Source organism: Suillus subalutaceus, assembly GCF_016647625.1.
Source record: "Suillus subalutaceus strain FC151 chromosome Unknown DFJ58scaffold_59, whole genome shotgun sequence".
Taxonomy (NCBI): domain Eukaryota; kingdom Fungi; phylum Basidiomycota; class Agaricomycetes; order Boletales; family Suillaceae; genus Suillus; species Suillus subalutaceus.
The window spans coordinates 156,781-180,881 of NW_024540308.1; the positions used below are offsets into that span (position 1 = coordinate 156,781).

The window sequence follows — 24,101 nt, forward strand, 5'->3', positions numbered from 1 at the left end:
GCGAACACGCGAACTGCTACGGTTCGCGTCGCACGTGTTGTGTCACGTGTGCTCTATTATGGTCTCGGAGTCGAGTTGGCCTCGGAGGCTGGAGCACACTCAAACTGTGATATGATCTAACACTCGAGAACTTCGAGTTTGTCACTCTCCATTCCCTTCAAGGCCTGCCTTCATTAAATATTGACTGTGGATTGTTTGCACTTCAGTGCAAGACATGGTTCGGTTCAAGGTAAAACTCGTTTTCAACAGGTTGTAACGAGCTCACCCATGTGATCAAACAAGAATCGCTGGCTCCTTGTCGAATTTGTTGACATGTATACGGCGGATGTGTCCGCTGGAAATGAGCCTCTAAGTACGCGATCTCTCGACGGGAGGTTGATTTACAACGCCCTCCGTGACAGTGTCGTGACAAACTTTGGCGACACTGGATGGGGAGCAGTGGGGATGTCGTTGACTGGTGCGTACATCTTTCATCATACTCCAGCTTTCCATCTTAAATGGCTGCAGTCAAGTATTTTTCACCAATCACGAACCTCTGTATTATTCGTGTCGCACGAGATCAACATCGAATTGCATGGGGTGCAGTCACACTTCTCACTAGCGTCCACGATGTCAGGATCATCCCCCGCGTTATTCATGTCTCAGGTAGGCTTGTATTTTTGTGGGTCTCTACCGTCCTTTAAACACCATGTAGGTACCATCAAACATGCGCAACTCTCGGCAATAGCACACAACCGAGAAGTTATTGCGCGGTTTCGCACTAAACTCAAAAATGCTGGTAAGCATGGTGGATGCAGATGTGGACGGCTTGCTCAATTTCTGTATTTTTATCTTGATATGCAGCACTCCATCATGACTCGTATGATGACTATCTCACGCGAAGTACTCGTGAGATCGAGGCTTTGCAGGACTGAATCAGTCTGAAGGCATTCTTCAGTTCTCATCAATTTTGGTGGTACGCTTTGAACCTGCATTCTAAGATTGCTCCCCACGTCCTCCCTTTGCTGCACGAAACCGGGTTAGCGTCAGGAGTTAGCATGATATACTTGCGGTCATTCGCGCGGCAAAGCACGCGTAGGAATCGCGTAGGAACAACGCAGGAGCAACAAGTGGAGCGAGACAGGAGAACAGGAATTTTGATGTGGTGTGTAAAGCTACATTTCTAGGTGACCAAAATTAAATTATACCTCTAAAATCAATATCTTATAACTTTGATTCCATCCACGCTCCTACACCCTCCCCTTCGGCCACATCCAGCCACTGTCTTGCTACTTCTCTTTCTCTTGCGAGCCATGCCTGTAACCAGTCGGCAATACCATCTACCAGTTTTTTTTACATCGTCACGAGTGTGCCCTGCGTGCAAACATACTCTTACTCGGGATGTTCCCACAGGAACTGTGGGCCATGTGATTGCTTTCGTAAACAATGGTTGGGAAAGGGAGGCAAGATGTGCAGCAAGGGAATGTGGATGAGGTGTGAGGAGAGGGATGATAGGTGTCGGGGGAGGGAAGGATGCGTCGGAGGGAGTATTTGTGGGATCCTTATGATCATCCGCACGTAGATGGCCGGGCAAGCAGAGCAATTCGGGGGGAGCTGACTGTAGGTGAGGTCTTAGAAGCTCCAAGAAGTACCTTGATAGATCTAGGAGATGGAGCGCGAGCTGAGTCTATGTTATTAACAGTTTTACGGACATTTGGGACACAGAGCTTACCACTTCAGCACTCCCATCCTCCAGCATATCAAAGGCACACTCAACGGCGATGATATTTGCATACGTGAGCGTCGTGGTGTATATCAGTGGACGGGCATAATTCAAGAGGTAATCCCGTATGAGCTCTGTGGTTAGTATCGCAGCTACATCGATGCTCAGGATATCGTTCATCAATTTAAGTGACAAAAACTCGCACCTCCTGATCCCGCAAGCGCCTTCCCGAATGTATGCAAGCGTGCCAAGACGCGTCCCTCAAGTCCTAGCGCAGCAACCATCCCTCGACCCTGCGGGCCATATATTCCTGTTGCATGCGCCTCGTCCACTATCACATATCCATTCCTCTTTGGCAGCAACTCTTCGACACATTGCACGATTTCGCGTAAGGGAGCGAATGTCCCATCCATGCTATATAGACTTTCCACAGCAACGAATGCGCTTGCTCTCCCATCCCGTAGATCATCTCGTTCGTGGAGTAATTTTCGCAGCGACCGCTTGAGCGCAACGACCGAATTGTGTGGAAATTTAATGAGGCTGGAGGAATCTACCCGCGAAGCACCCATCCCATCATGTACAGATGCGTGGATATGTTCATCGTATAGAATTACGTCGCCAGGCTGAGGAATGGCGGAAAAGAATGCAACGTTTGCGTCGAAACCTGAGTTGAATAACAACGCCTTCCTCAGCGCCGAAGAATCTTTCCAGTCGACTTTCGAGGGCGAGATGAGCAGGCGTTGGTACAAGCAACCGAGAACCACCTGATCCGAGTATTTGAGGTGCAGTGGAAAGAGCATGTTGGAACGCTGTGCGAAGGGTCGATGATGTAGCCAGAGAGAGATAGTCGTTGGATGTAAAATCCGCAGAAGGGAGCACTGGAGAGGCTGAGACAGGGAGACGTCGGCGAATGTGCCGCTTTTCTCGGGATGAAAGGGCAGCGGCGAGTTTATCGTTTAAAGACGACATTATTGTACAATGAATGGAAGTTATGAACAAAGTGCAATGCTGGGGCGATCGAGCTTCAAGCTTAAGCGAGATATGACCAACTTACATATTCGAAGTTTTGAACGGAGGTGGAACGCCTTTTATTTGACCGTCTCGTACGATGATCTTATTGATAATACAGAACCTATCATGTACAGGGAACAAGGATCTAAGTAAGAGGGTAAACTATTAGTTGCAGCCCGGGGCCGCCCATAGCGTCCAGACCGACCGACATCTTCGGTTGACTGGCCAATATTTGGGAAATCGTTTAAAAACTTGTTAAAAAAAAATTTGCTGTGCAACATGCAACTCAATCTGTTTGAATTACATCTACATGGGCGAGCTGATCGTGTGTGCCTGGTAATCATCTTACCATCAAGGGAGATGATTATGACGATTCCATTAATGTGCCTTCGTTGGAAAGATTTCAAAATATTGTACGGACTCTGGCAATGTTTTTGCCTCCTGTCCAAGACCAATTGATAGGCTTGCAAACACGTTGCTAGAAACTCACAGAAATTACTTGCCCCTGGCTCTAGCATTGGATACGGCCCATCTACTAGGGCGGGTGTCACGACGCGTCTTGGAAAACCCTTGACAACCAACCAGGGAGGATCGGACATCCATTAACAAAATAAACGCTCCAATCTACAAAAAGTAGAAGTCTCTGTGCATGCAGCATGACGAGCGAGGCGCCCTAGAGAATGATAGAATCTATATATTGCAGGAGATTGCAGGGTTACCATGTACCGCACCCGTCAATCATATAATCGAATTATCATCAACGTAAAGCTCACACCCTCAAACCAAACAGGACTAAGCTTACATTTGGCAGATTTTCCCTCTTTCTCATTGGGCGTGCTGTATCAAATCCATGACACTATGTTGATACAGGAGGGACGCCGGACGGGTATTTCCGATCATAGAAAATGGAAGCGACACGAGTGCCCCAAGGTGCAGAATGGGATATCACGATGTGTGGGGAAGTTCTGAAGAAGGTAATTGGAGAGTTGAGCTCGATACAACAAGAAGCACGTCCTACTTATCACTCACACATTTGCAGGAATTATGATGGATGCTTGTACCCCGAACTCCATTCAATTACCGCTCGTCAGAGTTACTCACAACACACAGCGCCGCGACTATAGCCTCATCAGGCCTCATCGGATGAATGTCGTAATTACTCCTTGTTAAATGAATTCTGAAGTAACATGACCTTGTGGCCGCAAGCAAACGTGTGCAAAATCTTGCAAACCCAGCTTGGAAGGAAACACCGCCCCGATCAATGACCTCACCCTGATTATGGAACAAGCAACTGGCAGCGGAATCCAACCTGGTAAGACAATAGGGATCAGTGGCATGGCGATGTTGGGTATTCAGCATGCTTGGGTTTGCTACATTTTGCCCTCAAATCAGAATCTGCCAGCCCATCCGAATATTCACTGTGCGTGATAGATCAACCTATCAGGCAATCATGCGTCCGGCTTCAGGTATCTCATCTGGAATCCAAATTGGGAGGGGTGGTGAGTATATCAAAGGTAGATGCGAAGGTGGGACACACAGATGAGTCCTTGGTATTCTCTCACTTTATTGTAGATACATCAGCTTAAACCCCTTGACGTGAGCAGATAGAAATGCAGAGTGTGGGAGTCAAGGCGAATGCTTGGTAACGAGGAAACGCAGTGACAGGTCTTGACCGCCAAGGGCCGCCTATTCGAGCAAATGCAAATGCCCAGAAGTGCTAGTGTCGCTACGCCCTGAACACCCAGATGCGAAAAGCGAACGTCGTATTTGCGTCACGGCGTTGAAGTAGTCTGATTGATAAATCAGCAACTAGTACGTGGAAATTGGTCCAGGAAATACTCTGATACTTACACGGTCTGACCTTTGGCACTGACAGGTCGCCTCTTGAGAATTTTGCATTTGATATCTAGTCTGCCAGCGGACGCCGGGTGTTATTTGATGGTCTCATGTGGTGACAGTTCGTGTGCGGTCGCCGCGGCTTATATTATGTGACCACTATTCCGTACTAGCAGTCTAAGATGAAGTTTAACGGCAGTGAAATTTGAGTACTAGATCACTGTCAGATTAATATAATTACCTTTCTCTCCACGACACCTGATGCGGATAGAAGCGCTTCCACGCGCAAACACGAAGAAACTATTAGCCAGCTATGTGACTCAGTAACTGGCGTTGTCGACCAGAACCGGATTTTGAGCGCTCGATTGGGATGACCTACATACAACCTGAAGAACATGCTGCGACTCGGGGAAAGCTCATCAGTGAAGGGAGGTGAAGGGGCTTACTTCCGTGCTGTGGGCTCCCGCCTCACATGAACGTAAAGCCAAGAACCTTCGAATTCCTGGCCAGAAGCAATCCATCCAGGTAGCCTATCCAAATGGAGCATGATGCGGTGCGATCGGCTGGACAATGTCAGTGTACAATCAGGGTAGAACGAGTCATGCGCTACTAGTAGGAGGTTGAGTTGACAGTAATTCTGAGGGCAATATGGACCTACGATCCAACTGCGGTCAGTGTGTCCCTTCGTTTAATTTGTCCAAGTTCGCGGCCTGTATAGCCTGACATTATATTGTCGTCATTAATACTTGAGCCGCCGGCTTATCTGTACGCAACACACCTGGGGGTAGATGCGATCAATATAGGATTCATAACTTTTCATAGTATATATTGCAAGTCGAAATCGACGTCGATATCTCTATCCGCGGATTTAGAGCCCGGCGGCAGACTTGGAGCGATCTCGAAATTTGACCTGTATACGCGCAGTCGGTGGCTAACAGATTAGAAATTTGATGGTTGGTAATGCAGAAGCAATACGATCATCGCAACGGATAAACCGTCGGATCCGTTGGGTAAGTATACCAAGAAGTTGTCGTCCTTTGACGCGGTCTCTGTACAGAAGCCTTCAAGCTTCGATAATTTGGGGGCTTGAAACGAACTGTGTTTCGATGCATCACTTGTAGATCCAAGACTAGTCCTATTTTCCTGGTTATTAGAAGGTAAACGAATTAACGAATTCAATTGAAAGGACTAACCACTTGTTAATTATGTAATCACACATCATGTAATCAGTATTTGATACGTTCAAGTTGCGTTCGACTCGAGCACCCGCCCAGGTTAATGCCATTGCTTATGGTTTGAAAGATGAGTGAGTCCTTCATTAGTACTATATAACCACTCCAAGTGCACAATTGTAACAAACTCTTACATGAGGACCCCCGAAGGAATCAGCTCCCAATGCCGGCATCTCACGCCGAGCATTCGAGTTGGGATCAAAATTACCAAAAGGACCCACGAGAGTTTGCGGAGGGTGTACTGAATTGAATTTTTCGTTCCGTGCAAGTCGCCGTTCACGTGCACGTGCTGAGGGCGGTTGCAAAATAGGATCTCTGCTCTGCTTTTCTTTTTTTGGCACTGGTGAACAGGTTCAAACCATATATTTATGCGCATGCATTGCCCATGACGGGTTCCCGAACAGCCCTTACACTTTTTCGTCGACTTTACTACTTTTGCTGGCTTAAATGTCTGGAAAAGTGTGTTATATCACATCTCACGTCAGGCAAACCTATTGACTCAACCTCCCCAGGCAGAACTGACCATAAAATTTATTGTCGTTGGTGGTGGAATTGCAGGTCTTGCATGTGCGGATAGCACTGAGACGAGTCGGTCATCGTGTAGTTGTTCTCGAACAATACTCCGATGCAGACGTTTCGAAGGTCGGTATCTCGCAACCATCTACGTTGTCCCTTTCTCAATGCGCCACTGGACAGATGTCGCATGGAGGCATTCGGTTGCCTCCAAATGTCTCGAAAGTTCTCTTTCATTGGGGCCTCGAGCGTGCTCTTCGACAAGTATCCGTAACATCAAGTGCTATGGAAGTTGAGATTTGTTCGTGTACATCGGCACCTCACCTTTACTCTATAACTGACTACATCTACAGATGAAACTGGCGAGTATATTGGTACCCATTTGTGGGAAGCAGAGGTTCTGCGAGAAACTGGAGGAGACTTCCTCTTCCTACATGTACGTACAATCTCCTGCCCTCGCTTCACATTAATGTCGTCTGTTCATACAGCATGAAGGACTCCGGAAAGTCCTGTACGATGCTGCTATAGCAGCGGGCGCTGAGGTACGGGCAGGCACAAAGGTTGCCTCTGTAAGTGGTGATGGCCCCCACGTGACATTGACCTCGGGGGAAACACTGCTAGCCGACGTGATTGTTGGCGCCGATGGCCGCTCGAGTGTAGTGCAACAAGCAATCGTCGGTAAGGATGTCTTCGACGGAGCGCCATATCAATCTTTATTCTACAAGTAAGCATTGCCCTGGACTTTGATAATAAAACTCGTTGCCTAACTGCCTCAGTACTACTGTCCCGGGAGAACTTATGAGAGCCGATCCTCAATTGGCACCCTTCTTCAAAAAACCTGTCGTAAGTCGCACACTTGCACGATTATGATTGGCTTTAATTGATGTGCTTAGGAGACCATGTTTGTTTGGCTGGGCAATAATCGCTCGGCTGTGGCGTTCCGTATAGTATGCTAATATTCATGAGGTGCCGTGCCGAATCTAACAGCTGCTGGGCAGGGCGGTAAAGACGAGTTTGCGCTACATCTATGGGTGCCTCCCAGGCAAAAGGGGCTGTCCGATGATGATTGCTGGGGAGGAGGCCTCGATTTAAAGGAGATGCGGCGGCAGCTTGGAGAATGCGAACCGAGGTACAACCAATCTAGTGGTGTTTATCTATCCTGGTTGATCGAAAGTCTCAGACTCCTAAAGATGACCAAATTGGCTGCCACACCCTCCCGTGTACAGGTTAAGATGGTTCCACCAATAGAAGATTGGGTTGATAAACACGGTCGTATGGCAATTATGGGCGAGGCTGCACATCCACTTCCAGTATGTTATAACCCTGACCGTGGGATGACGCATTGCGCTAACACTTCCTTCAGGCAGGATCCTTGCAGGGCGGCGCAATGGCTGTAGAAGACGCCGCTGTATTTGCAAAGCTTTTCTCCCATCTGCGAGATAAGGACCAAATATCGACATTTTTACATGCTTTTCAAGATCTTCGGGAAGATCGCTGTGCCAGTGTTGTGCATACTGAACAATGCAATCTGTATTTCCAAATGCTGCCGGCTGGTCCTCAGCAGGAACAACGCGATCAGGACATGCGTGCCAAGACTGCTCAAGGGGAAAGCGTTTTCGGTGGTGGCGAAGCTTCTGAACAATGGGAGCAGCTCAAAGAACTTTGGGGATACGATGCTGAAGATGAAGCCGACGACTGGTGGGTCAAGTGGGGCCTTCTCCGCGAGCGAGCCAAGCAGCGATCATTAGACATGGAAGCAGAAATGCACGCTGCACGGCTGAGCAGTCTCCGTATGCGAGCATAGCGAGTACTCCCCCTCTCTTTATTATGTTATGTTTAGTGTATTCACATATATTGGTCATTCCTTTTGTTTAATTGTCGTCGCTCTCTTGACAAGACACTCATTTGATCATCATTTCTTTCTATAAGTTACATTGTTACTCTCAGGGCATCTAGATATCATCACAGTTATCATTAACACTACTATTGTTACAAGCGTCAATGTGCTCTACGTTATTCAAAGAATCATTCAAATTACCCATCCAGGTTCGAGCTGCCTGATTATGTTTGATGAAGTGTCATGCCAGTGCTCGCACTCCCTCCGCTGCGGCGTGAGAACCTGTAGGAACTCACCGGGAAGAACAAAGGACTGATGACTTCAGGCACAAGGTTCACCATTGGTGAGCTGTACTTAATATAATCACTATGAAACTAAAAGCAGGTGAAGTTCACCGGTTGGATCACCCGTGGGGTTGGTGATGATGACGAACTTACAAGGTGACAATCACCGTCATCCAGTAGTGTTCACCGTGCGAACGGGTGCATGAAACAAGGTGAACATAACCGGAATTTTTGCCGATTTCACCATCTTGTCAAAAGGCCTTTCAGGTGACGAACTTCACCACCTTTTCTGGTGCTTTTGACCACTCACCTGTCATGCACCATAGCTGCATGATCAACTGAATATCTGGTGTTTTTTATTATGTACTGTAGTGGCAATATACACCAGATTTTCTGGTGATAAACACTAAGCACTGCAAATGCAACGCAAAATTGTTTCTATTCCAATCAGAACTAGCCGCTCAGAGCACAGTAGCTCGACGTCAACATGTGGGAAAGATGATTGGATTGCCTACCCACGACGTCAAGACTGTCGTCCCTTAACTGTTACGCCAAAAGGCAGTGATACTGAAAGCTTATATTTCAGTATCGCGGACAGTATTATGGGAATTCTAGTGAGGAAAAGCCAGCGTGCTTACACTTTCGTATTGGTGCATTCAAAACCTTTCGAAACCTAGCTTGTCACTTAGTAAAAGGCCGGAGCTTACATCCACATTTGTACACAACCTCACTGTCGTCGTTCGCAGTACGGGGAGTGGTCTCTGCTCGCATGTCCTCAGTGCTTCTGACAATCGACACAAGTAATTACTGATCGTCTTTGGCGACGACGGGTTTCTACTTGATCCTAGCGAACGAGGTTTGTGAACGAAACGAGCTCAATCGAGGTGACGGAGGCACAAAGCATTTTGTTGGAGACCTCGTTTCCTGTAGGTGCAGGGCGCAGAACAGGTCGGACACTAATTAGGATTGCTAATGACAATCGATGACCTCAAGCAAATCGTCAACACCTTCGGTAAACACCTCTTCGCATCTCTTCTTCTCTGAGAACCGAGAGTGAGCGATCACAACGCAAAACACTGCGGCGAAAGAACGCACCGGTACTCAAACATAAGCTGCACTCCCACGAAGATAATGCAGATTGCCGCGAGTAAAAAACGGAATCCTAATGGAATATTAGATAGTCCAATATGACGCGGCGACAAAGAACAGAAGGTGTCTACCTTGCCACGTTCCCACTATCTCGTTGACCATATACATCATCCCGTCCGTACCGATCACAAATCCAACAAGGTTTGCGGAAACCATCATCAACATGTTGAATACGCTTCCTATTGCGCAGACATGACGATACCATGAAAATTGCCCGTACTGATCGTGGGAATGAAATGAGCTGTAGAAGGTGAAAATGCAATGAAGATGGCGTTCGACTAACCTTTGTTTGGGGGAGAAGATACCTCGCAAGCAACTCAGGTAAGATGAAAAAACTGACGAGCCATCCCCACGCAAGCAAGCGAAAAGAGAGATCATGCCAGAGTGCGACAAATGAGAAAACAAGCGCGGTTGTTAGTGCAACATTCTTTGAACCCCCGAGTGGAATGTAGATGTATCTGTATACTAGTGAGTAAGAAGCCTGCACATTAATACAATAGCCGAACCGGACAATCCAGAGATTATATGATCGATGCCAACTTCGCCAAAATCCAAGAGCAGAGTAGTTATTGACCATGCACCGTATCATGTTTTCAGGTGGATCAATACCACTTGCCAAAGACCAGAGACGGAAAAACCGCCATGGCAGAAGCAGCTACTCAAATGATCAGCCGAACACCAAACGCATCCAAAAAACACACACTTTAAACCAAACAATGAGGAGATTCCACCAGCCAATCATACTCAACTCCAGTGGTGTATAGCCTTGCCAAGCCTTGGTATCTTTGATCGCCACAACATACATATAGTGTAGTATAGACTCCATGGTCAGGAGACTAACAAGGAAACGAACCAAGTAACGGCTTTGGACGCGTATGGGAATATCTATAGGGCAGCGCAACTGCATAAATAATGTAAATGAAGGCAAATGAAACAGAAGAGAATTGTCGTGCACCTGCCACATGAAATTATTGAATGTCAGAATAGGGCCAGCGATGTAGAGCGGAGGATAGAGGACATAAGTAATGTAGTTTCGATATGTATAATCTTCTAAAGGGAGTGGCGTGTTGGCTCTCTGCTTTTCGGTAGAAGCAGAGCTCAAGTTCTTCGAGGTGCATAAGTATAGAGACAGATATGGAACCTAGTTGCTCACCTCTCCTCTACGAGAATTATAGGCCCAATAGTAATCCATGTTGAATGATATCAATCGCAGCATAGTGATATTGAAGCTTATATGCCAACGCGGATACATGCCTTGGAATGCGTCCTGGGTGAAAAGTCAGAAACTGTTCGTAATTAACGTCTAGAATGACGTACCAAAACTTCTAATGAAGGGTGGAAACTGGCGTACCGATATCCGCTATATATCTCATTGGCGAATAAGATTAAAACGTTAAAAACCCAGGTCAGCAGTGGTCCCATGCGCGATCCTCTGGATGTTTTAGCAATCCAGTAATTGGCCGTCAGGATGAATAGAATCTTGAAGATGCTCGTCCCGTGGAGGCCAGTAAGGTACAGAGCAGAAAACAAGAGGAAAAACGGAATCAAGTAAAGCTTATCCGAGGGTATACTTAGGGCAGAGCGCAATGCAGACCGTGTGTATATGTATTTGAGAGCGATGAAGATCAGGACAAGGAATGTGAGTGGAAGTATGTTGTTGCGAAATGACCGATACTGGGTATCACTGTTATCCTGCGAGAATAAAAGTCAGGGAATTATTTGCTATTCCTGATATCTTGTTTGCATGAATCAAGAGGCAGAAAACGGCCAAGACGTCATGCCCACAAGATATGACACTCACAACTTCGCGTCCAAACATCCAGCCTGGTGACAATCTGTGGTGATAATATGGGTAATTTGGATGTGAAGCTGACGACGTTTCATTAGTATTAGTGACAATCTTCTGCGACAAAATCTCACATACATGAACTCAGGTGGATAGGTACCCATGCCATAAAAGGGATCACAAACAAAGCGACCACATAATAGAAGATAAATTCTGGAGTTTTCCATCTTGGAGGAGGCCGTGGTTCGTTTGGGATGCGGCTTGACGTAGGGATAGTCAACGGTGAGTGATGTAATTCCCCATGGCTTTGGCGGAGTGTAGTCAAGGTCAAATGTCGAGAAATGACCTTCTTGGTTTCGCATGTCTGTGGGCATATCAATCGCGATGTCCTTTGGCATGAGCTCTGTATTTTTCTGGAAGGAAGGTGTTTTGGTCCTACGAGGGTTCAAGTTGAGCCCATTGGCAGGCTGTTAGAGATTTGCAGGAGGCAACGTCGAGACCTCGTCCGTGTTCAAAGTGATGCGAGAAATTTCTTCCTTATGCGGATGCTGGGTGGTTTTGTCTCTTGGAAATTCGAATCGCATCATGGTTCCGCTGACATCTACTACTTTATATTGCCAGTCAGTTCCCCACTGAAGGAATATTTTTGACTGCATAGCTGATACAATGCTTGGACGTGCAGTGGACGACATTTCCACGGGCTCAGATTCTGAATACTCCAAGTAAGTCCTTTATTTCCCAGTCGTCACGCCCAACTGAAGCTGTGCTGTCATCGGTTTCCAGTTCGGTGAGAAAGCCGTCATGACGGACATGTTGCATTCTAAACACAGTTGAAGTGGATCTCTTGGTTCCTTTCATCCAAGGGAAACGAATATTTCTGTGAAGTCGAAGAGGACTATATCCTAGATAGATTCAATCTCACTGGCCTCAACAACGAAGTTTCAAACTATGCCCAAGCGCTCGATTTAATCACGGATAATCTTGGTACATCTTGAAAGCCACCTTGTTATGTTGTGACTGAGAGCTATCGATTCCCAGACGATGATATACAAGACGAGCTACGTGGTGCACTCGATGTCCAGGCCCGTTTGTTGTATGGTCTAATCCATGCTCGATGGATTGTTACCGCCCGCGGACTTGCTAAAATGGTAACGTCTGTCTGCTATTACCGCTAAGGTTCCTCACGTCCTTTCAGCTTGAGAAATTCAAACGAGTGGATTTTGGTCGGTGTCCGCGAGTACTCTGTCAATCTCAGCCACTACTTCCGGTGGGCCTCAGCGATACACCCTATGAAAAATCAGTGAAGTTGTATTGCGGTCGATGCGAAGACGTCTACTCTCCCAAGTCGTCGCGCCATGGCTCCATTGATGGCGCTTACTTTGGCACGTCCTTCCCTCACCTGTTGTTCCTCGTGTACCCAGGTCTTCTCCCGCCGAAATCCGGCCCTGTTGATCCTACTCCAACCTCCCGTAGTATTGAAAACGATTCCAGCAGAAAAAGTAGGAGAGTCAAGGAAGAACCTGAAATTTCTGAGGGTGTTGGAGAGACAGGCAGCACTGCGAGTGTCGCGTTGAAAGCAGAAAGATATCGACCAAGGATATATGGGTTTCAGCTGAACGAGACTGCAAAGTTGCAGAGATGGCAAGAGGCTGTTCGTGATAGGTGAGTTGGTTTTTCGTTTCTAAAGACCTTTCTCATGTGTAATGCGCAGGCAAATAGCACGTCTCGAAGCGCTCGAGGACCTCAGTTAAATTATTTATTTTACTTTTTTTGAATCGCGATAATATCTTATCAGTACATTGGGCTCGCTATGTCGGAATCCACGTTCTAAGTAGCGTCAGCAAACCTCCATCGAGAGTTCTCGCAAATAAAAACGAACAAGAGACGGAAAACCGATCTGCACTGTTCTTCCTCTCCTCCAAAAGAAGACGATGACGACGACGATGGCAATGATAATTACAATGTCTTTGTTGGTGAGGGAAAAGTTGAAAAGAGGCGCTGGCAATGCTGGAGAGGTGAAGAAAAATGTGAGTTCCCATATCCATTTGAATATCATCAGTGACTGCTACCGAGAAAATGCAAGACTTCCAGCCAACTAGAGTCTTAGGTCATCCAGCGTCCGAAAGATTGGAAGATCGGTACGATACTTTCCCAGATATCCGCGTCTACATGGTTTGCCCCCGGGCTCTTGCTTGTCTCCAGACACTTCAACTATTTCTGCGCCATTCTTCTCAGGAACGATTCTCTCTCGGGTATGTCAGATCGCTCTGTGCGTTATTTGAATGGCTCGAGGTATTGTGCCGCTATAATTATACGTTCAACTGTATTGATTGGTGTATTACTGCAGATTACAATAATGAAACATTTGACAATTATAATGACGGTGACGATCATGTCGGTTTCCTCTGTCCAATCCGTTGCGCCTAAGAAAGTAGCCAAGGGTAAGGCATCCATACGGGAACGAACTACCATATGTGAAGGCAGTGCAAGCCCGCGAAGCATTTATAATTCAAGCACAAGGTGCTATCAAACGATTAGAAGGCATGGAAATTCCTGGCCCTGACTCGGAGGTGCTTGAGATGACAAAGGAGCAAAACCACATGGCATCGTCCGCGAAGGGCAAAGAGAGAGAATCGACGCCCTTGGCTACATATATTTTCTAGGTCACTAATTGCTACATGCCTGTCCCCCGATCTGTTCCAATCGAGATAGATGTTATATCTTGTGATTATAAGGTGAGCCGTTGAGTTTGAAATCCAGTATTCCAATGCGGCCCAGTTGGATGCATGTCATAGTCTCTACTTCAACCTAGTCTACGTCCTCCACAACCAGCACAACTAGTAACCATGGCTAGCCCTAACTTACCATCAGACTGGGTTACAATCAAGGCAGCTTTTGCTAACCGCGAGGACATACAAGACATCAGCACAAAACAGGACCCCCAAATGACCGTTTACCAGGCTTTAGAGGTGGCCAGAACAAGTGTAGCGAATCGTGTCGCTGAATCTCACCATGTGAAGAACGTGAAACCAGAGTCAATGGAAATTTTCGCCTCCAACCTAGAACCTTGTGAGTCCATCCCTCCTGAGCTAAGTAACTGCGAACGCCCACTGAGTATGTTTAGTCACCGACGCCCTGGGCGAGAGGACTCTTACCGCCATCTGTATTCCCGCCTCAGATGGAGACCATCGTATTCAAAAATTTCCAGAACGCGTAGTACGTGCGGAGAATGACTTCAAGAATCTTATGGCGTTGAACAAAAGGTCTCTTGATCGAATAAGGGAGATGGACGAGAAACACACCTTTTTAGTCGACCAAGCATTCAAAGGTATTTGTAAGAACCTTTCTACCATTTACCTTTGGCTCAAACCTCTTCTAGATAAAGAGGAGTGGGACGCACAGGCAAGTAGAATCGAAGTGGAACATAAGGCCAAGCGTGATGCAGAAGTTCGGGATGCGACTAGTACGGCAATCCACTCCAACGAAGAACAGCACCTCCAGGCGTTAGCAGAACAAGAAACAATGTTCGAAGAGCGTCTACGAGATCAACAGGAGAAGGCGCAGCTGATGGATACAAAGAGGATGTATAAGGCCCAGTTGGCAGAGAAGGAAGCAGAGTTGAAAGCTGTGCGAAAGCGCTTGACACGGGTATGAGGATGCCTCATTGGTTCTGTCTTTTCTCATCTAATTGATTCAGGCACAGAAGAAGACTGTGTATCCCATCGCGCTCCGAGCCCTCTTGGATGAGTCGCAAGAACTTATCCGTGAAACCATTGGCGCGGAACACCCAACGTGGGAGGACCTTCGTGGTACCAAGACAGTACCGGCAATTTGTTGCCTACGCCTTGCAGCATCTTCAGCAGGCTGGGAAGCCGCTATCACTCGATGCTATTGATATGTTATGCAGTTCCAGGGGTACGGTGGCTCATATCAGGCATCAAGGCAACGCTGCTGCTCATCCTGACGACAAAAATGACATGCTTGATGCCATTTTAGCTTGTTCCGAGAAGGACGGTCGCAGTCTACTGAACACTTTTGTTTACGGTCAAGACTCCTGACTTGGTCATGTCCTGTACTTTATACTATTGGTACTAGTAGCTTTCCGCATCAAATACACTGCCCTTCAGTGCGTGTGCACTCAGTCCCCGACTCTGCGATTATGATCATTTCTTCTTTCCTTCTTCTTCTCCTTCTCCTTCCCAGGATCTTCGCATTCATTCACTGCATTCCGACTCGCCGAGCGCCGTGCCACATGGTTAGGTGGGGCGCACGTGGACTATCCAAACAAGTCAGCAATCACCGGGCATGCTGTTCAGCAGCTGTACAATATTAATGACGTTCACGTGATCCACCTTTGCCCGCCGCTTCAGTTTAATGGCCAGAAGCGACCAGGCAGATTTTGAAAGCATAGATACGAGGTGATTCACGATAGTCTGTTGAAATCTCACATCGCAGGGCCAAGAGTGCAGAAACGACAAATATTGCGTGCACAAGGGGTGGAGGGAGCTGCTGCAGCAAGAGCGCAGAAAAGTGGAGGTCGAGAGTCTCAAATGAACGAAAGACCTGAAAGAGTGTGAAATTTGTTCAAAGCATCGGGACCGTACAGAACCGAGGTCCCTCTCTACTCCGTAGAATCTGGAATTCTCATTTTGACTATGATACTTGAGGCCGTCCGGTCTAACTTTGTTCCTGTCCATATCTTCTTCTCCTTGGGCGGGTGTTCATTTACTTACCATACTGCAAAATAAGATCTTCAACACGAGGCCAGGATCTACCCTCAACGTGAAGCACGCGCAAATTGGGGAGCGTGAGTGCATCGAACAAGTGAACTAATTGGTCTCGTACTGAAGGCATGAGAGTCGTGACAACGAATGTAATGGAAAAAAATTGGATAGTGGAGTGGGTGAAAGGCTCGAGGGGCGATCCATCGTCAAAGAGCATATATATTTTTAACGAGGAGAGGTTGAAAAATAGTCGGAGCAAGCCAATGATGGTGGACGGGTCGCATATATCGAGATTGACATTTGTCAGGGGCCATGCTGGGTTGAGGCGAGCGATGTCGTAGGGGGACAGTGTTTCCAACTTGAGACCGCGCAGAGTGAAGAGTCGCGAGATGGGTGGTAAAATACATGCTAGTATATTACGATCTTTCACGACAACATCGTGACTTATGTCAACTCGAAGCTCCTGAAGTGCCGGGAGATCGTTTAGTAAGATTTCAGGTGCGACAGCCTTGTCAAACGTGATTTTGAGAGAGGAGATCTGGGAGACGTAAGGTTGAAAAAGGGTTCGTAGGTCGGTGGTGTCATTTTTGATGCACATGATTTCTAAGGAGAGCGGGCGTCCTTGTGTTCGCTTGAACCATAAGTCATAGCAGAAGACAGCCTGCCGCCAGTTTCTGCTAGTAGCGTGATTGATATCCATGGATAGTCTGCACCACAAGGAGGGCATGTCCGTAGCAATCTCCCTCCAGCGTCGACATATTCTGGTGAGCAACATAGGAGGTGATTTTGAGTTGGGTAACGTGTAGCCGGCTTGGGGAAGACAGTGAATAAAAATATGACATAGGACTTCAGTTGGCAAGCGGCACAGATCGGATACAAGCACCTCGTGCAGTCTCATGATTGCGACCTTATTTTGGGTGAGCTGCTAGCGAAGATATTTTGCTCTTCTAATGACGGCTCCGATAGGGTGTGCTTCAACTGTGAGGCTTGTGAACTCGATGTCAGACCGATTGGTGTTTGGAAATCTGGTCTTCGTCAACATGGTTCATCATATGGGAACAAACGCACAGTTACCTATACACCAGCTGGAGTAACGGGGTGCTATATGTTGCGACGTACGACGTGCACGAGCCTAAGGGTACTCGTTGGTCAGAGTCTCTGAGAAAGGAAACTTCGAAGATGCGTGGGAACATTTCTGCATGAGCTTGAAGTTGGGCGTTGTCGTTTGCTTCCGCCAGCAACACTTTCTGTACTCATCATTTATCCGAGTCTGTTCTGGTTATGTGCATTTGTTCGACTTACTGTGTTGTGAAGTGTGTACCATCTAACTTATAAATCCAAGCAATTCTTTATGTCTATCGCTCGGACTCAGTAGAAATTGACAAAGTCCAGCTGCGACAAACATGCATGCAATGAGTTCAAATGGTGAGATCTGAGAGAGAACAAATCGACGTTGCAACTCGTTACATAAGGAAATTTTCAAGTAACCTGGTGGCACTAAAAATAAGCGACTGCTTATAGAAGTTCAACCAGTTCAACGTCCAATGTCCAACGTTCAGCGCTCAGCGCTCAGCCTTCCGAATACACCCAGTACTTATTACGTTGTACTACTAGTTGGCAGAAGTTCTTCAAAACTCCCTCGGTTTTATAACTCAAACTGCCAGCTACCGTAAGTACTACAGGTGCTGCATCAACTGCATTGAGGTTTGTCTCACAACGTGCTGCGCGAGGACACTGCCGGTGATTGCGCCATAATAGTAGTCGATGGCTACCTGGCGCCCCGAATCTTGTGGGTGTTTGAATATATGATACAGCTCTGAGTACTAGTAGTCCTATCAACCCACCGTCAGTAGTCTCATGACCAACATCGACGACGTCCTGGACTCTGAAGTCCTGGCCCAAAGCGAGGATGCCCAAGATGAAGGAAACACTGTGTCAGCACTGGCAGCGGGAGCGCCAATAGAGAAAGTAACGACAATTCACCTGTATCCGATAAATACTCACGTCGTCTGCAGAGCAATCCCTTGGGTTACAAGGTTACACTACTGTCCTCTATTATGCTCAATCTTGGACAAATGCTCGGCGCAGGAATATATTCTGTCCCGGGCGTCATACTGAATTCTGTTGGCTCGGTCGGCCTGTTCTTCGTCTTCTGGCTATTGGCTCCATTGTTTGCACTTGGAGGTCTCATGGTCTACAGTGAATACGCGAGTATGTTCCCAAAGAGATCCGGGGCAGAAGTTGTGTACTTGGAGCAGGCATATCCTCGTCCACAGTTTTCTGGTCCCAGTCATGTTTGCTGTAACTTCAGTCCTTCTGTCGTGCGTGCTGCGTTTTGCATGTCGAATGAGATATTCATGGGATCGCTCCTATGCTGATCAGTTTTAGCGCAACAAATTCCATTGTATTTGCGCAATATGCACTTACAATTTTCGATGTCCCTATCACTCCCGCAAGGCAAACCATTATTGCTGTAGCAGTCTGTGCCGTTGGCATGGCTTGTGAGTTTCTCATATCTCTTGCGCTAAGGTGTAATCTGGAACATGACCACGCAGTCGTCGCTCTGTCAACGAAATGGTCTTTAAGAGCCGTGAACTTTCTTACTGTGTTAAAGGTCCTTTCTCTTGTCTTGTGAGCACACCCTTCACCATCCGTTATCTACTGACTGACTGTCCTTTTAGCTTGGTCTGCACGGGCGCCCTCGTACTTGGTGGTTTCACTCACATCCGCGATCCGTTTGCCAATTTTCGGTCCCCTTTCAGCGGTAGTACAAGCAATCCAAATTCTTTGGCTACTGCCCTAGTCAAGACTAATTTTGCATTCTCTGGTTGGCACAACGCATTTAATGTCATCGGAGAAGTCCACACGCGTGATCCCGTCCGCACAGTACGCAAAGCCGGCTTACTATCGCTGTTTTTACTCGCATGTCTTTTTTTCTTTGTCAATGTCGCTTACGTGGCAGCAGTGCCAAAGGACGAAATAAGCAATTCTGGACAACTCATCGCGGCTTTATTTTTCCAACGTGTATTCGGAGAGGGCTTTGCAGCCAAAACCCTGCCTATCATGGTTGCTTTAAGTTGCTTCGGAAACATCGTGTGTGATCTTTGTATTTCACGTGCTCGAGTTACTCACAAAATACATTTCTAGATCGCCGTGGTGAGCAACGCAATGGAAAATGCTTGTCATGATATGATAACTCATTCTGCCAGACCGTTGGTCAGACACGTGTATTGCGTGAAATTGCCCGACAGGGGCTGCTTCCGTATCCAACATTTTTTGCATCGACCAAGCCATTCGGCACACCATTGGCACCCGTGTGTCTGAAGTACTTTCTCACAGTCCTTGTGATAGTTGTCCTCCCAGCTCGGGATGCATTTAACTTCTTGATAGACTTGTCTTCTTATCCGAATTTAGTAGGAATTTTACTTCACCGTCGCGTATTATGTGACGAACAAGTCACAGGTGTTCAATGCTGCAACTGCCGTAGGATTGTGGCTTCTTCGAAAGCGGCGAATGCTTGCTGGTCTTGCATCTTCGAAAAATCGTGCGAGGAATATTTATGTTTCCCTTTACCTCCTCAGCGCGGTATTTCTCCTCATAATGCCCTGGTATTATCTCCGAATCAACGTCTTGTAGCAGAACTAATTTATTCGACAAGGGTACCACCAGAAACTGGTCATGGCGACGTGTCTTTTTGGCACGCAACGTAAGTCCAATGTTGTTGCATTTTTGGGCTCACATCTGAGCACATCCATTCAGTTACTGTGTGGTGGGACTTGGTATCCTTGCGGTGTGTACACTACTTACAACGCGACCCCACATGAAACTGATCCTTTACAGTTGTGTGGATTCTATTACTGGCTGTGGATTATTGTCTTGCCATGGCTAGGGGGGTATGCCATCGTGGAGGAGGTAGAACAATTGGAGGGCGGCGCGTTGACCGCACGGTTGACACGCAAATACAACCCTTCGGTTGCGGACATTGATAACGGAGAGCAACAACCACTCATTACTAGTACTTGATAGCCTTGAATAATTGTAGTAATACTCCTTATAGTGTAACACCAATGCTCGCGATCCTTGTATCAGTATCGTACAAGTGTGTGGTTCCCGGCGCAAACGGCATTTCCACTAGACTCGTGTCATCGTGACTAGTCATGTATCCCGTTAGCATGACCAAAACGGAGACACAGCTCAACATCCAGCGCTGTTTATTTACTTACCATACTGCAAAATAAAATCTTCAACATGAGGCCAGGATCTACCCTCAACGTGAAGCACGCGCAAATTGGGGAGCGTGAGTGCATCGAACAAGTGAACTAATTTGTCTCGTACTGAATATACGATATTCGTGACAACGATTGCAATGAAAAAAAATTGAATGGTGGAGTGAGGTAGACGGCTCAAAGGACGATCCACCGCCAGAGAACATAAAGATTTTTAATGAGGAAAGGTTGGGAAATAGTCGGAGCAAGTCAATGATGGTGGGCGGGTTGCATATATCGAGATTGACATTTGTCAAGGGCCATACTGGGTTGAGGCGAGAGAAACGCTCGATGTCGTAGGGGGACAGCGTTTCCAACTTGAGACCACGGAGAGTGAAGAGTCGCGAGATGGGTGGTAATATACATGATAGTGTATCACGATCTTTCACGACAACATCGCGACTTATGTCAACTCGAAGCTCCTGAAGTGCCGGGAGGCCGTTTAGCAAGATTTCAGGTGCGACAGCCTTGTCAAACGTGATTTTGAGAGAGGAAATCTGGGAGACGTAAGGTTGAAAAAGGGTTCGTAGGTCGGTGGTGTCATTTTTGATGCACATGATTTCCAAGGAAAGCGGACGTCCTCGTGTTCGCTTGAACCATGAGTCATAGCAGAAGACAGCCTGCCGCCAGTTTCTGCTAGTAGCGTGGTTGATATCCATGGACAGTCTGCACCACAAGGAGGGCATGTCCGTAGTAATCTCCCTCCAGCGTCGGCATATTCTGGTGAGCAACATAGGAGGTGATTTTGAGTTGGGTAACATGTAGCCAGTTTGGGGAAGACAGTGAATAAAAATATGACATAGGACTTCAGTTGGCAAGCGGCACAGATCGGATACAAGCTCCTCGTGCAGGTTCATGATTGCGACCTTCTTTTGGGTGAGTTGCTGGCGAAGATATTTTGTTCTCCTAATGACGGCTTTGATAGGGTGTGCTTCGGCTTGTGAACTCGATGTCGGACCGATTGGTTTTTGAAAATCTAGTCATCGTCAACATGGCTCATCGTATGAGAACGGACGCACAGTTACCTATACACCAGGTGAAGTGACAGGGTGCTATATATTGCGACGTATAACGTGCACGAGCCTAAGGGTACGGGCGCGGCCACTTGTCGGTCTCGGCTTTGATTGAAGATGGCGTGAGAACATTTCTGTGTGAGCTTGTGTTGCCGTTTGCTTCCGCTAACACTATTTCTCATGTATTTGACTCAGTTGTGCACAGCCTGCGGGACTCTCGCAGAGTCCGGCCCTCCTGGAGATCAAGAGACAGAGACTCGAGATGAGGTAAAATTCCCATTCTTGTACTGAAAGATTGAGGGGAACAAATACTTTCCAAGGAAGGGTATGTACGCTTCCGGCCCAGAGCCTGTAGGTACATAGTTACCCGCCGGTTACCCAATTTATTATGGAAAGCAGGACAGCCGTGCTCACCTTGTCACTGTGACAATTACCATAGCGGGTAGGTGCGAGATTGGGACTCCGTGCACCGCGAGGGCTTCGTTTGAATAATATATGTATCGTGGTGGAGCTAGTGTAGTGCTGCGTGCAAGATAAATTGATAATAGACTGTCATTGCTACAATAACTACCACTCGTGTGTTTCATCCTCCTCCTCATCGGAAAACCAAGCAAATAAACCATCCTCTTCAGTAACTTGTTCATTAGGTAGTAAAGATGCATCCGGTTCATCCTCCTCTATGAGTGAATCCAATCGGCGATGGTCAGATGCGTCTAGTTGGAAACAGATCAATTAGAAAAGGCTCGTTCGGGCGTACCATGCAAAGACATACCAAGACCTAGTCCTCCATGTACACCACCCATGTAAGTGTCATCAGCACACAACAACTCCCTCTGATGTTCAAGGAGCGGCAAGTTGTCTTCGTCAAAATCACCATAAACTATTGGCGGTGGCACCTGTTCGGCAAGTTGGATAGACTGAAGCAAATCTAAGTAGATGCGCCAAGCTGATTGGCGGGTGACTGGAGGCCGACCAAGGTCATCATAATGATGTTGAATATAATGATCGAGGGGTTGAGGCACCAAGTCGAATACGGGATGATCGGATTTGATATATGTGCGTCGTACATGATCTATGCTGTCCTGATCAACGGTTACCTAGTGTGTATTAGTATGAGGATGTGTTAATAGGAAGAATGAAACTCACCTTAAAATCCATTGCCCCAAAGTCTTCAGGGGAGTCATAGATTAGGTTCGGCACACCATGAGGTAGAACCTAGTCATTTGGAATGTGAGGGTGGTGTGCATGAACGGCACGCCAAAAAAAATACCTTGTTACGGTCCTGTCTCTTTGCGGTGTTGTTGACACGGTCTTGGTACCTGTCTAGTTCACACTGCAGCCATGGGACGAACACCCATCTAAACACCATGACCTGAAGCACATTGTCAATGTCATACCAACCGCTCACCACGCCTTCGTCCAATAGTGATTCAAAACCAGGAGTAAAACGCCGGCGCAACTGGGACCAGGCAATTTCGGGCATAACGTTCTTTTTGGTGCGCATCCACCGGTGTTGCAATGTGCCATGCAGCGATAAATCATACATTTGGCGCAGCATTGTGTGCACATTAGCGATTCCGTAATTCTCGGATCCTGGGTCGCTTTGCGTGATCATCGGAATGTCTGTCATAAACCGCTGAGTGAAATGGCACAATGGGTATCAGTTTAAATAAACTTACGACCTAGCTTTTCGATCGTGTTGAGATAGTACGAGAGTATCAGTTGAGGGTTGCGGTTCGAGTGCCAAACCTGTATCCACATAATACGGCTGGAGAACGGCTCTATTCCCGTGTGGAGTCCAAGACCAAACCGAAGCCATTTGTCATGCTGATCGACAGCGAACAGGTCGTTCACACCAGCAGCCCAGAATCGCCTGCGCTGAAGCCGACGGGCTTTCCTCTGACGCACTAGGCCCACCTCATATGCAGCAAAGTATGAAAATGACCACGTTCCTGTGATTTTCTGGTCAAATTCACTGCAGGTCAGTTAAGAAACAAATCAAATACCGTGATACACTCATATCCTTCTCGTGAAAGAGAAGTGAAACCATTTCTCGTGCACCGGCATTTGGATACGCCTCGCGGAGGTCCACCATAGTGTCACGGATGGACTCGATAGAGTGGTTCTGCTGCCGAGTACGCTGAAGGACCCATCGCATTACGTATCTCCTTGAACTTTGTAATACTGTGCGCACAGACTGTCAGGACACAATAACAATTAGTAATACTCAACTGACCCTATTCCATAGCGGGATGTATCAATAACCTTCCGCAAGTTTTCAACGATCATCTTGTCAGTCTGACGGGCTTTCCACAAGCGCAGGATGTGAGGTGTAATTTCCTCAAGAGGTGCTACCAGCACAATGTTAGTTAGACTGACATCATTGAAAAAAAGTCCACGTACGAGTCGGCTTCCATTGGTTAGGCATGCAAGGATGTTCAGAGTGTAGACAAGTGAGTTCCATAGCATTGAGGCTCTTTAAGTGCACCAGGATTGTGCGATTCCGAGTCGGATAGAGTCTCGGATAAAAACGAATGAGTTACCATGACTCGGGCGACTCAGGCAGAGTTTCTGTCCGATAGATAAGTATTATGAAGAACGAGAAGAAACAAATGGAGTTACTCGGGCGACTCACGCAGAGTTTCAGAGAGTTTCAGTCCAATAGATGCTCAGCTGACTCAGGGATGGACGCAGGCAGCCTGCAGGAGATAACGAGTGAATTTCCAAGGAGGCCATTATGTGGTGATTG

General features: G+C 47.1%; 11 protein-coding genes across 11 annotated transcripts; 6 read left to right on the plus strand and 5 right to left on the minus strand.

Annotated features, from left to right (window-relative positions):
* The first annotated feature begins 98 nt into the window (after positions 1-98).
* DFJ58DRAFT_402480 (uncharacterized protein) lies at positions 99-1,213 on the plus strand. Its single transcript, XM_041380225.1, has 5 exons — positions 99-229; positions 283-457; positions 508-645; positions 695-778; positions 844-1,213. The coding sequence occupies exons 1-5, from the start codon at positions 215-217 to the stop codon at positions 912-914; spliced, it is 483 nt and encodes a 160-aa protein (XP_041243468.1). The 5' UTR covers positions 99-214; the 3' UTR covers positions 915-1,213.
* DFJ58DRAFT_716568 (PLP-dependent transferase) lies at positions 1,204-2,671 on the minus strand (the record flags this gene model as incomplete). The annotated part of the gene is made up of 5 exons (XM_041384231.1): positions 1,204-1,296; positions 1,337-1,666; positions 1,712-1,854; positions 1,908-2,366; positions 2,419-2,671. 5 exons carry the CDS (start codon positions 2,669-2,671, stop codon positions 1,204-1,206), a joined length of 1,278 nt encoding a protein of 425 aa, XP_041243469.1.
* A 3,152-nt stretch (positions 2,672-5,823) lies between these two features.
* DFJ58DRAFT_790611 (uncharacterized protein) lies at positions 5,824-8,331 on the plus strand. The gene is made up of 11 exons (XM_041390274.1): positions 5,824-6,240; positions 6,294-6,348; positions 6,386-6,423; positions 6,478-6,595; positions 6,648-6,730; positions 6,783-7,018; positions 7,071-7,137; positions 7,188-7,241; positions 7,293-7,423; positions 7,475-7,604; positions 7,658-8,331. Exons 1-11 carry the CDS (start codon positions 6,229-6,231, stop codon positions 8,096-8,098), a joined length of 1,365 nt encoding a protein of 454 aa, XP_041243470.1. The 5' UTR covers positions 5,824-6,228; the 3' UTR covers positions 8,099-8,331.
* An 838-nt stretch (positions 8,332-9,169) lies between these two features.
* Positions 9,170-11,669, minus strand: DFJ58DRAFT_402605 (MBOAT, membrane-bound O-acyltransferase family-domain-containing protein). The gene is made up of 11 exons (XM_041380226.1): positions 11,489-11,669; positions 11,366-11,433; positions 10,882-11,256; positions 10,718-10,831; positions 10,520-10,669; positions 10,268-10,465; positions 10,071-10,219; positions 9,848-10,022; positions 9,636-9,783; positions 9,511-9,577; positions 9,170-9,455 (listed from the first exon to the last, which is right to left on the minus strand). The coding sequence occupies exons 1-11, from the start codon at positions 11,517-11,519 to the stop codon at positions 9,416-9,418; spliced, it is 1,515 nt and encodes a 504-aa protein (XP_041243471.1). The 5' UTR covers positions 11,520-11,669; the 3' UTR covers positions 9,170-9,415.
* A 234-nt stretch (positions 11,670-11,903) lies between these two features.
* On the plus strand, positions 11,904-13,148 carry DFJ58DRAFT_790616 (casein kinase II, regulatory subunit). The gene is given in 6 exon segments (XM_041390275.1): positions 11,904-12,072; positions 12,086-12,088; positions 12,186-12,334; positions 12,389-12,498; positions 12,546-13,012; positions 13,062-13,148. The coding sequence occupies 6 exon segments, from the start codon at positions 12,017-12,019 to the stop codon at positions 13,099-13,101; spliced, it is 825 nt and encodes a 274-aa protein (XP_041243472.1). The 5' UTR covers positions 11,904-12,016; the 3' UTR covers positions 13,102-13,148.
* Positions 13,149-13,200: 52 nt separating this feature from the next.
* DFJ58DRAFT_402608 (uncharacterized protein) lies at positions 13,201-14,055 on the plus strand. The gene is made up of 2 exons (XM_041380227.1): positions 13,201-13,642; positions 13,698-14,055. The coding sequence occupies exons 1-2, from the start codon at positions 13,427-13,429 to the stop codon at positions 13,911-13,913; spliced, it is 432 nt and encodes a 143-aa protein (XP_041243473.1). The 5' UTR covers positions 13,201-13,426; the 3' UTR covers positions 13,914-14,055.
* DFJ58DRAFT_790622 (uncharacterized protein) lies at positions 13,755-15,494 on the plus strand. The gene is made up of 5 exons (XM_041390276.1): positions 13,755-14,419; positions 14,475-14,678; positions 14,730-14,851; positions 14,906-14,998; positions 15,048-15,494. Exons 1-5 carry the CDS (start codon positions 14,197-14,199, stop codon positions 15,243-15,245), a joined length of 840 nt encoding a protein of 279 aa, XP_041243474.1. The 5' UTR covers positions 13,755-14,196; the 3' UTR covers positions 15,246-15,494.
* Positions 15,495-16,020: 526 nt separating this feature from the next.
* DFJ58DRAFT_402749 (uncharacterized protein) lies at positions 16,021-17,182 on the minus strand. The gene is made up of 2 exons (XM_041380228.1): positions 17,149-17,182; positions 16,021-17,099 (listed from the first exon to the last, which is right to left on the minus strand). The coding sequence occupies exon 2, from the start codon at positions 16,970-16,972 to the stop codon at positions 16,076-16,078; it is 897 nt and encodes a 298-aa protein (XP_041243475.1). The 5' UTR covers positions 16,973-17,099; positions 17,149-17,182; the 3' UTR covers positions 16,021-16,075.
* Positions 17,183-18,131: 949 nt separating this feature from the next.
* DFJ58DRAFT_703820 (amino acid/polyamine transporter I) lies at positions 18,132-20,327 on the plus strand (the record flags this gene model as incomplete). Its single annotated transcript, XM_041383661.1, has 9 exons — positions 18,132-18,363; positions 18,426-18,575; positions 18,630-18,705; positions 18,756-19,167; positions 19,284-19,487; positions 19,537-19,682; positions 19,733-19,780; positions 19,834-19,864; positions 19,915-20,327. 9 exons carry the CDS (start codon positions 18,132-18,134, stop codon positions 20,095-20,097), a joined length of 1,482 nt encoding a protein of 493 aa, XP_041243476.1. The 3' UTR covers positions 20,098-20,327.
* Positions 20,328-20,341: 14 nt separating this feature from the next.
* On the minus strand, positions 20,342-21,652 carry DFJ58DRAFT_746062 (uncharacterized protein; the record flags this gene model as incomplete). The annotated part of the gene is made up of 3 exons (XM_041387436.1): positions 21,548-21,652; positions 21,365-21,490; positions 20,342-21,315 (listed from the first exon to the last, which is right to left on the minus strand). The coding sequence occupies exon 3, from the start codon at positions 21,194-21,196 to the stop codon at positions 20,342-20,344; it is 855 nt and encodes a 284-aa protein (XP_041243477.1). The 5' UTR covers positions 21,197-21,315; positions 21,365-21,490; positions 21,548-21,652.
* Positions 21,653-21,919: 267 nt separating this feature from the next.
* DFJ58DRAFT_884559 (uncharacterized protein) lies at positions 21,920-23,780 on the minus strand (the record flags this gene model as incomplete). The annotated part of the gene is made up of 9 exons (XM_041394612.1): positions 21,920-22,065; positions 22,125-22,449; positions 22,499-22,567; positions 22,623-22,724; positions 22,761-22,975; positions 23,032-23,327; positions 23,359-23,526; positions 23,589-23,703; positions 23,756-23,780. 9 exons carry the CDS (start codon positions 23,778-23,780, stop codon positions 21,920-21,922), a joined length of 1,461 nt encoding a protein of 486 aa, XP_041243478.1.
* Between the last annotated feature and the right edge of the window lie 321 nt (positions 23,781-24,101).